General features: G+C 45.8%; 1 protein-coding gene across 2 annotated transcripts; it reads left to right on the top strand.

The window, feature by feature from the left end:
• Positions 1-2,074: 2,074 nt before the first annotated feature.
• LOC109768374 (uncharacterized) lies at positions 2,075-9,593 on the top strand. Of its 2 annotated transcripts, XM_020327098.4 has the most exons (4): positions 2,075-2,312; positions 2,460-2,576; positions 5,716-8,753; positions 8,916-9,593. In XM_020327098.4, the coding sequence occupies exons 2-4, from the start codon at positions 2,568-2,570 to the stop codon at positions 8,917-8,919; spliced, it is 3,051 nt and encodes a 1,016-aa protein (XP_020182687.1). In that variant the 5' UTR covers positions 2,075-2,312; positions 2,460-2,567; the 3' UTR covers positions 8,920-9,593. The 2 variants fall into 2 exon arrangements, 1 of the variants encoding a protein (XP_020182687.1); XR_006665934.2 differs by lacking the exon at positions 5,716-8,753 and having other exon boundaries at positions 2,077-2,312; positions 8,916-9,576.
• The last annotated feature ends 1,811 nt before the right edge of the window (positions 9,594-11,404 follow it).

The raw sequence follows: 11,404 nt of genomic DNA, 5'->3' as shown, positions 1-11,404 counted from the left end.
GTGGAAGCCTCTTGATTCTGGAATTATGGGACCGGTAATATAAACCACTCCCCATAAAGTAATATGTATTCCACTTCGAAATAGGATGTGTGCTATGAGTATTGCGATTCAATGGCATTTCATTGGCTGTTGTAACACCTTACTCTAGTGTATCATTCCTATGGAGAATGGGCAAAAGTTATTGAGCCTAACGATCAAGGGGGAGAATGTTGGTATTGATCTAAAGGCCCAATGGGCCAAAAACGAAAATAAAAGGACCAGAAATAAGTTACGTTAAAGAGGGAAACAGGGAGGTCACGAACCAACGTTCGCACCCCTCGATCCCAACTTACGCGCCCTGATCGAGGGCACCCTAACCAACTATGGTTTTGGTCCCCTGTTGCCGGCACACATAAAAAAGGTGGGGGAGCAGCCGGCACCTACGTTAGACTAGTTCTCGTATGGTTTACTCCTGCTCCCCACATCGGAAAACCCTAACCGATCTGGGGGAGCGCTGCACGACGGGAAGATCATCTCCAAGCTCTGCCCCTGTTCCAGGGCAGTGCCGGTGGCGCCCGGAGGGACGCCGCTACCTGCAGCGAGCATCTACATCAAGCCTGCATCGAGCAGGCACGGGACTTCGCATCGTCGACACCAATGGCTGCTTCCATTGGTGGTAAGAACCTAATCTATCTCTCTGATTGATGCAATTAGGTGATCTAATGTCTGGCTTACGATCTGTTAAGTAGATCCTACGGGATTAAATTTCTAATAGTTCATGCTCGATTTCAGGCTCAATCAAATCGAACGTGCGATGCCATGCGGACGTTTTAGTTGCCTTCTGTGCAGCAATGCCGCACCGGGAGGGAGCGAAGCAGGCTGTCTTCGATGTCATCTCAATACAGGGTCGTGGGGAGGGGCCGTGCCAATTGGTTCACCATTTCAGTAGTGGCTCTCCCGCCGGCTGATCTTTGATTTTCATGTCTACGTGCCTGGACCTGTGCCTTCGCCTGATTCCTGCGGCTTTGCAAGCCAAAGGAAGGTCAAGCTCGAAGTCGCATTAAGAGATAGAGATCCAGTGCCTACTGCCCGACTACGCCTTCACATAGCTTCCTGGTGGTATGGCTCATGTGCGGAAGCTCTTGAAGGAACTTGCTGTTGATGCCAAGGTGAGTCTCTAAATGCATGCCTTCCCCTTAATTTCATTGCTGTCATCCCAGTATATTCTCATGCCATATTTTTGTATGTGTCAGGTGCATGGATTTGCGAGATGCTTCAGAGTTCAAATCATGCATGGGCCAAGGTCGATTTGAACTCTGAAGCATCTTACATTGGCCCATGCCTTGTAGTTACAACTCTACTAGAGGTGTCCTTTGTTTGGTTTCCCTTTGAGAGTTAGTTAGCCCCTGTTATGTACGTTCTCTTTGGCATTAGCTTATGTATCTAAGCAAAAACTATCACGCCTTATCCAAGTGTGAGCGCAGGATATAAGAAAGCTTATCTTGGATCTTTGAAATGTACATAACTCAGACGAAGATAAGAGGTGTTGTTTTACATGACGAGACGAGAGATGTTGACGGGCTGGATTTTCAGAGTGTTAAGCCAAATACCAATTGACCAGTTTAAACAGACATATTTTCTTTTTCAGAACTAAACGGGTAAACTTTAATCTCAACTACTGGTTTGCACCGAAATTTATAAATTTTTAGGGGGAGTGCACCCAAGAATACTTAAAAAATGGTAGCAAAATGCTGGATATTTGATCCATTCGCTTACGACAGTAACAAATCATCCTTACTTGTGATGATACAAGCCAGTATAGAAAATTGTGTTACCATCATAATTCTTTTTTCGTATTATTTTTGTATAGTTGGTTTTGACTTTTCTCGATCAGGTATAGGGCCTAATCTCAAATTTGACATAGAGCCAAGTATTCTGTAGGCACGTACAATCCTGATCCACTGCTAGACTAAAAAAAAAATGCTCGATCACATGTAGGGCCACCTGTAGCCTAACTTTATCTTTACCTTTACCTTTGGTCTTTAAACTTAGCAAGCCAAGAATCTGATGATGACAGATGGATAGAGCTAAAGACTAGAGTGTGCTGGGAGCAAAGGATTTTCACAGCTTTGTTGGCAGAAGAGCAAGTAAAGCAGCAAAGCAAACACAAGGAATACTACTATGTATATATGCATGCCCCAGGACAAGAGCTTGCTGTATCTATTCCATTGTGTGTCTGCAAGCAGCTTAGTTTTCTGGTCCACCTGATCGATCCATTTGGCTTCGTTTTTGCTGAACTTGTACTGGTTCAATCCAGCTACGCCACAATCAAGGTAATGTTACTGTGCCAGTCGTCTGTATATGTATATGATCTGCAGAGTGCTTCTGCAAATTTGTAAAGCTTTTGAAAAACTTTATAACGAGCCAGGGATCATCTTCTAACTTCTCCAAATGCTTGCATCGATCCGACACACATGCAGGAACGAATTAAGCCAGCTGGAGTCTTTCCCGCAGACCCATTAGATCATGGGTTAGATCGAACAAGCCAATTCAACTCCAAATGTACCTGACGATCAATTCGATACATCATGACCAGGGTACGTAATCCATTCATGCATCTCGATCTTCAGGAACCAATGTCGCGAGCTTAACTGAGATTTGCATTTGCTATCATATTTTGCTTGTTGCCTGACCACTTTGTGCGAAAACATGTTTTAGAGCACCTGCCCCCAGGCCCTTCTATCCTAGCCATCCATCCACGCATCACGATCCGTACAAATACATTTCTCTTTGGTTTCTCTCATATAGAACATGTCTTGAAGTTCAAACCTTTGCAGAACAACAAAGCTTTCTAACTAGAATCTAGGATAATTTTTTAATATTTTTTGGCCAGACTTAAATATACAAAATAAGTTTTGTTTGATTAAAAAATCATATTTTTAGTATTTATGTCAGACAAAAAATTCTGGAAGATTTATCCTAGATTCTAGTTAGAAAGCTTTGTCGCCCTACAAAGGCTTGAACTTCAAGACATGTTTTATATGAGAGAAACAAAAAAGAGAAAATTTCATGTAGAAAGTTAGTTATGTAGCACGGATCTTAAAGCGATATTGAAGAGCCAGGATAGAAAAGCCTGGGTGCAGGTGCTCTAAAAATCCGCGTGCCCACTTTGTGGGTTTGCCATCTATAAAATGTTTCACTTTTGTTTGAGAAGAAGAGGATTTAGTTCAGCCGTGCCATTTGGTGAGCTATTTGCAAGGATTGCTCATGTATCTAGATGTCGATCTCAGTTCGGTTAAGCTTTCCACGCGACAGACAGCAAACCCTAGCCGCCTCTCGGCTCGCTCTCGGGCGAGTCCGGAGGCACCCCCGCCGCACCTACCTCTCGACCCCCTCGTTCGTGAACCCTCCTCGCCGCCGCCGGCAGTGGCCTCCCCGGCCGGCTTGCCGGCGGCGGTGGGCCTCCCCATGACGCCTGCTTTCTCCTCTTATATCTTCCCCATCTAGTCTCCTCCATGGTCGGCGAGATCGGACGCGCCTCCGTGCGGGTGTGGCGGCTGCTCGCGATTTGCTGCAGGTGGGTGCGACCTCGCGGTAGATGAGGCGCGACCGGTGCTCCTGCTTCATCCCGTACGTCACGCTGGGAGTGGCTCCCACGGCTGGACGGAGTCGCTAGCTGCTCTGCCTAGAGCAGAACCAGTTGGGAATCGTCCCTAGTCACTCCCACGGCCCGCCTGTTGTGCGTGCTCAGGCACCTCCCACTGGCATTGTCCATGACTGTGTGTGGTGAGCGTCGGCGACTCCGGCATGGTTTTCCTTCTTTTTTTTCTTTCTCGTTTCTTTATTTTACTTTCAACTTTTTTTTCCTTTTTCAAGTCGATATTTCCTTCTTTTTCAAAAATTTAAAATTTTTCTCAGATTTTATAAAAAAATTCCATTGTTTAAAATATGTTCACAAATTCAAAAAATGTTTTGAATTCCATAAAATTTATAGGAATTTGAAATAATGTTCATGTATTTCAAAATTTATTCACAAATTTAGAAAATGTTCATATTTTCAAAAAAAAAAACTTCCATAATTGCAAAAAAAGTTCGTTGTTGGAAATTTTGGTCTGAAATTAAGAAATGTTCGAGTTTGCAAAAGTGTTCAGAAATTTCAAAAAATGTTCGTGGTTTTAAATTTTTGTTAGATATTTCATGAAGTTCGATTTTAAAATATTTGTTCAAAAATTTGAAAAATGTTCGCTGTTTCAATTTGTGTTCATAATTTCATGAAATGTTCCATTTTCAAATATTTGTTCAAAAATTCAAAAAATGTTCATGGTTTAAAATTTTGTTCAGAATTTCATAATTTTTTCGCAACTTCAAAAAATGTTTCACGTTTTGCAAAAACATTTTCTGCAGTTTCAATTTTTTTGTTCGCATATGAAAAAAAAAATTCTTGTCTATGAAAATGTTCAGGAATTCAAAAACTGGACGCACTTTTTCAAAATATAGACCATTTTCCTGAATTTTATAACAAATTTCAGGTTCGAGAACATTTTTTTGGAATTTTGAACAAAAAAATTAAAAACACAAAAAGAAAAAAAGGATCTATTTTTGTATTGTTCTTAGAGGCTTGCGGGCAAGTAATCACTAGTTCTCATTATGTTTGGTGGCTAGCCCGAAAATCTTGTTTGATGGAGGTCTCATGTTCTATCCTCGGTAATGCTCCTTTTTTCGAGAACATTTATATAGTTGCTACAGTAGTCGATCGCTAGCACATCCGCTCGCTTCGCTCATTTGCTAGTGGGCCGGCCCAGTTGGGGCCGCCTTGCGTTTGCTCGACTGTCTACCGCAATAAGCGGCAGATAGGAGCTCCCGTCAGGAGGTGCTATCGCAGGATCAAATAATCGACAACTTTGTCTCGAAAAAAATCGACAATTTTATTCCTCTCCTGCACACGCACGACACCAAGTACCCCTAAAATAAAAAAAAGGCGCACGACACCAAGTCATTAGGGCAGTCCGCCTGCGTTGTTTCCGTCCGCGCGGGCGAAATCCACTTTCCAACGCGGTGATGCAAACAAACGGATGTGTATGACAATTTTGATTTTACAATGAATTCTTTTATGTTTTAGAGTCCGTCCCACCTTAATTTTTTTCCGTCCTCCGTCACTGTTTTGGCATGTGTGTGAGTTGGTGTTGGTTGTGTGCATCCTAACTATACAGAGGTCGGGTGTGTGCTCATTGTATTTTATACCTTCTTGATGCTCCATTTTAAGCAAATAAAATCCACTCCGAAAAAAAATCTTGATAGAACTAATGTGTAGTAGTACATGACCCGTGTGTTGGGAGATACTATCATTCCCTTCGCTGACATGATTTTTTATCCATACATACATTAGCCATTGTTTTTTTTACGAATTTAGATGATAGTAAATTATACACAATCCAATTTAAGTGTTCGACTGCAGGCATTATAAAACACCTATATAGTCATAACAAAATTTGTACTAAAAGAAAACACAAAGAGTATAATTAACTACTTCCTCTGTCCCAAATTATAAGACATTTTTGGTAGGCAAAATAGCCTACCAAAAACGTCTTATAATGTGGGACTGAGGTAGTATTATCTTTGTTATTCCTATGTCCTGTCCCTATAGTTAAAATGTGCCTTACAACTTGAAACAAAGTAGTGAAAAAGAAACAAAGGTAAAAGTGATGAACCTCATTCAGTTATCATTATACACTATAGGGCATCGAGCTCAAGGTAAATACCATCGATGCTGCAGCAGGAGAAATACTCGGTATTCTGGATGGCATCAGCAAACACGAAAGAAATATCTACTTTTATGGCTGGTGTTGTCTCGGGGCATCTGCTGCTCTCAGAGTGGCAGCCCAACGCCTGAAATCACAAGCTGCTAAAGGAAGGAAGTTTGACAAGGTTGTCCACGTGGATTGCACATTGTGGCAAAGCATGAGAGCCCTGCAAAAGGCAGTTGCTGAGGAGCTAGAGCTTCCCCAGTCGGTGATGGCCATCTTTGATCAGCATGATGAGGAGGATGATTTCAATGGGATAGACCAAGGCTCCAGAGGGGTTATATTGGATGTCAGAGAGGAGATCTTCAGAAAGCTTGCTGGCAGTACATTTGTGGTGTTTTTCCACAACGGGAGCAACCACTACATTGATCTGTACGCGTGTGGTGTCCCTGTAACAACATTTTTGAGTAACAAGGTCGTGTGGACCTGGGGTGGGGGTTTTCATTTGCCCAATGAAAGTCTGGAACGTCAGCTTAGAAACAATGTGGTTGATGTTTTCGTGGGAAGTGAAGAATGGCACGATCATGTATTGCATGAAGAGGCCGCGGAGGTTGCCAAGCGCGTGGGTATTCTTGATCCTGATAAGATAGTTGAGTGCTTCCAGTATGCTTGGGCAAGAAGACTTGTGAGTGATATTGACTGGGAGATGCATGCTTCAAACTATTGGGTAAGCGACGGGATTATACAAGGTCAAGGCGATACATCGGCATGGGAGGTTGGCAATGCTTTGAAGAGAAACGTACACTTGGATCGGATTGTGGAGAATATTTACTATGAGAAAGAGATTGGTGGTCGCATTTCCAGTCCTAATGGCTGTTGGGTTTCAGCCACACACCAAACCCTGCTACATGATGATAATCGTGTGTTGCCTCCTCGGGCGACATCCTTCTTCCTTCTAACAGAAGAATCAGAGGGTAGGAGGGTGGTATTACCAGCTGCCATGTTCCCACACAACAATAGGCTACGGGTGTTACATCTATCTTGGTGCACCTTCAGTTTTACATCTCCTCCCTTCTTCTGTTGCAGCCACCTAAGATTCCTCCTGCTGGACCATTGCACAGATGTCAGAGAGGAGAAGCATCAAAGCAACAACCAAAGCGGATCATGTTTCCAGAAGTTGTGGGTGTTGGACCTGAGGTACACAGATTGGTACTCAAAAACTATGATGTGTTTAATGGATGAACTCAGGGAGCTGAATGTGGAGACAGACAAGGATTGGATGAGCATAGTTGATCGCTGTGGCAATAGAACAAGCCTTGTCAAGCTCCGAGTAGCTACCGACACAGACTCTGCAACAGAAATAGTCATTCACTGTCAAGTCCCTAACCTGTCTAGCGCCAGCCTCCTTAAGGAAATCATCCTTGAGGACTGTGTTGGATTGGAACAAGTTGTCCCTGATGTTCTGCCACCATTGCTTGAGTCATTTAGTTTCTTCATCACTGATGATGCTATCCCTAAGATATCAAGCATTTCCTTAGAGGGCCTTGCCAAATTGAAGAGTGCGCTGCTAAGAGGGGTGATGGAGAACCTCCAGGAGCTAGATCTCTCGGGTACAGCAGTGAAGACCCTCGACCTCAGAAAAGTGGTAGCCCTGAACCTCAAGAAGCTCATCCTACTGGGTTGTGAGAAGCTGCAAACAATACAACATCCATCAAGTAACAAATGGCCAAGGAGGTTCGAGGTGTTGCGTATTGACACCATCCGATCAGCATCATCTGCCCAAGCTAATTGGGAAGAGAAGACCAAGGAGACTATTGCTGCTATAGGATCATCTTGTATTGCTGCAGTTCCTTCTGAAAAACCAGCTACATCCTTTGATTGGTACATCTCTGTAAGGGATGCAAGGCTCTTTAGGTCGCTAGAGCCCTTTGAAAAATATTTCACGAAGAAGTGTGGATGTATAGAGATGGCGTCATCACCTACAGGTAGTGTTGCTATTGATGATAGTGGACGTGCTCAAGGAATTAGAAAGCCTGGTCATTATTTATATGCAAGAGATATAATCTTCCGAGACCACCTGCTGGCTGCTACTGCTAATGAAGGTGCAATCGGATGGATGTGGGCTTGCTCGTCTGTTCCTGCCGTTGATGAATTCGTGAGCTGGTACGTCCACATACAAGATGAAGAGGAGATAAAGAGTGGATTACTGCAGCAACAAGGCAACATCCAAGGAACTAGTACTGGTGTTGCTTTAATCCCTGATTTTATATGTTACAGTGCTATAACACTGCGTGTGCATGATAGCTTGTCCATCACTAGCATCCCAAGCCCACAAGTGCTATGGTCGAGCAGGTTTACAAAATCATGGAGCTACCTTCGATGGTGTCGAGTTGAGAGATGCCCCAAGCTAAGCTCTGTATTTCCTATCCCCACACGAAGTGATGATGGGAATGATTATGAGATAGTTGAATGCTTTTCTTGGTTGACCACGTTCCGGGCATCCCAGCTCCTGAAGGCACGCTACATCTGGAACTGGAGTACAACATGCATACCCAGTAAAGATTCCTTTCAACGCCTAAAATTCTTGCACCTAGACTATTGCCCCGGGCTCATACATGTGCTCCCCTTATCCGTAAATATGACTACCTTGGGGAAACTAGAGACCCTTGAGATCGTGTGTTGTGGCGATCTCATGGAGATCTTCCCTTTGGACCCTGAGCGCCAAGAGAAGCAAACAATTATAAATTTCCCCGAGCTTAAGCACATCCACCTGCACGACCTCCCCAAGCTGCAGCGCATCTGTGGAAGTACGATGTTAGCCCAGAAGCTCGAGACTATCAAGACAAGGGGCTGCTGGAGCCTGAGGCGCCTGCCCGCTGTTGCCAAGCAATGCCCCGAGGTGGACTGCGAGAAGGAATGGTGGGACAGCTTGGAGTGGGACGAGGGTGATGCGAACCACCGCCCTTCGCTCTACAAGCTGAGCCACTCGAGGTACTACAAGAAGGCCCAGCTGCCGAGAGGCACCGTACTCAGGTATATATGGTATATTTGGCTCCATCTCTACATTCATTAATAATTTAATTTAGTGTGCTAGTCAGCTTAGTTTCTTCATCATCGTCCCAGTACTACTCTACTCCCAGTAATTTATATAGTTGATCAATCATCTTATTGGCAATGTATTATGCTGCTTTGTAGGTAATCCACCCCTTCCATGAGTTCATCTTCAGTTTTCTTCAACATAATGTGCATGTTGATCTACCAAGTTGAAGATTTCTCTGCGATATATGGTTGTGTATGTTGCCTATACCCAAAGTCATGTTGCTTGATTGGTTTGTGTGTGCTCTGCATCCGCATTGCCATGGTGTGGCTCTGCATCGGTCTACATTGTTGACGTGCTGTTGCGTCTTCCAGTTTGGTTTTGATTGGCCCGGTCAGCTTTGCTGGATCGATCCATACCAGCATGCATCAAAGCAAGTACTTATCATCTGGTTGGAGAGATGATGGTACATGCTCTGAGCAGAGAGAAATAAATAGGAGTGGCATCCAGCTTATGCGGCATGAGCCCCTGACCCCGCTCATGCTGCTGTTATGCTCTCGCTGTGTGGTGTGGTGTGATGTGTCATTTGTCAGCTATGGACTGATTGTTGTAATAATTTGATTGTGCGTGTGATTTTTGCAAGAGCTGTGGATTGTTATTAACTTGGTATTTGAGATTTTTCATCTAGCAAGCTTCAAGCTTCTATGATTTGCTCTGTTGCGCGTTGGTTCGATGGGCATATACGTTTCTTACTGGCTAGCCGAGCCAAGAGCCGAAGGACTTCCTTTCTTACTGGCTAGCCGAGCTGCCTGCAAGCAGTTAATGCCGATGGAGCTTGTAATAATCATGTAGTACGTTTGTATATCTGGATCGTACAGAGGATGATGATAAATCTATTAGCCTTTATTTATTTGTACCAAGTTGTCCAAACAAGATTAGAGTCTAGCATGCATATAAATATGATCATTATCATCGAGGCATCTCTATATGTCTAGTTATTTGCAGAGGATCGTCACGAGATTAAGCTAGCAAGGGAAACATAGTTGCAGAATATATACCCAGAGTTTTTTTTTTGGAAAAGGAGGATGAGCCCCGGCCTCTGCATGCATGCGGCCATTTTATTAATTATTCTCGAGGACCTTATAAAGTAGAACAACAATATGGCTGAATCCGCCATCTTGGCAACATCTGCTGCTACTCATATTCAAATAATGAAGGGGTGCAAGCTGGGCCACATACCCAGACCTCTCACCTAAGCCTAACATCTAAAGCCGGAGGCCCCGACCGAGCCATCTGCCAGGTCCAGGGCTCAAACCGGTCTGACACACTCACATGTGTCATCGCCGCCGTCTTCCACTGGTCCATCTTCAGAGCAGATTAAGGTGACAACCTTGGCAGGTCCTCCGCCATCGACGCCACCACGACGCCAAACGACGACCTCCACCTACGCGAGCCTTGGTAGGTCCTCCATCATTGACGCCACCACGACGCCAGCCGATGGCCTCCAGCTACGCGAGTCCATCTTCAAGCAATGGACGTAAATCCATGCTAGGATAGGGCTGCACCACCGCCGTCGCCCACCACCCACAAGCGCCACCCAACCCCAAGGTTTTCAGAGCGGCGCCTTCAAGAAGGGAACGGCGCCATAAGCACCGCCGCCGCCCAACAAAGTTAGGCTTTACCCCGGGAGACCTAGGGGAAGGTGAAGTCTCGAAGCAGGGGAACGGCGCCCTCAGGCGTCGTTGTCGGCGCGGCCGGTCAAGGCCGGACAGGGATTTCGCCCGAACTAAATCCCCGCCACCAGCAGCGCCTCCTGTACAGAACCGGCGACCAAGAGGAAGAGCGGCCCGACCAGGCTGGCCCGCACGCCGAACAGGGGAGGAGGGGAGGCACCAGATCGCGCGCATCGGCCGCCTCAGAAGCCACCGCCGGCCGCCAGCGACCACCGGATCCCGCCGCCTGCGCAGCCGGGACACTAGATCCACCGCCCACACGGCTGCTAGCCGGTCGTGCCTTGCCAATGGAGCCGCCGCTCCAGATCCAGGGTTGCCCACGCAGAAGCAGGGCAACCGAGGCCCCGCCGCTCCAGATCCAGGGTTCCCCACGCAGAAGCAGGGCAACCGAGGCCCCGCCGCCACCATCCTTGGCGCCGCAGGCTTGCCCGGCGGCTTCCTCAGGCGACGGCGAGGAGGTGGGGAGGGGGCCGAGGCGGCGCGGCTAGGGTTCCCGCGCCGCCGCCGGGGGTCGCGAGAGGAGGGGTCCCCTTCCTTCAGATTTCAGTTACCCAGAGTTGAGGTAGTAGTATATGATAATGTGTGTCTGGCACTTAATCAGGAGCATGGCGGAGCCGTGCTGTGCAGAGCCATCTTGATGCACCTTCTTGCGTTCAAAGAAGAAAATAAAAAGTGGTACTGTACTACTCAGAATGGTGAAGCAGAGTGAAGTATACTACGTACGTATGATAAGCTCATTCCTCTTTTTGCGTTTGAACTGTAGTACTGTATCTGTTCTGATATCGATGGCTTTCCTGTGGATGGAGCACGTTCAGACTTGATAGTGTGATTGCTGAGCGGACGAATTCGACCTTACAGATCAAATCCTTGGTGCACGGCTGCTGGTTCTGGTTGTGTGTCCTGGCCCGTGAGAC

Source organism: Aegilops tauschii, chromosome 7, assembly GCF_002575655.3.
Source record: "Aegilops tauschii subsp. strangulata cultivar AL8/78 chromosome 7, Aet v6.0, whole genome shotgun sequence".
In the NCBI taxonomy this organism is placed as follows: Eukaryota; Viridiplantae; Streptophyta; class Magnoliopsida; order Poales; family Poaceae; genus Aegilops; species Aegilops tauschii.
The sequence above is the reverse complement of the archived record's forward strand: the minus strand, read 5'-3'. Positions and strand labels throughout refer to the sequence as shown.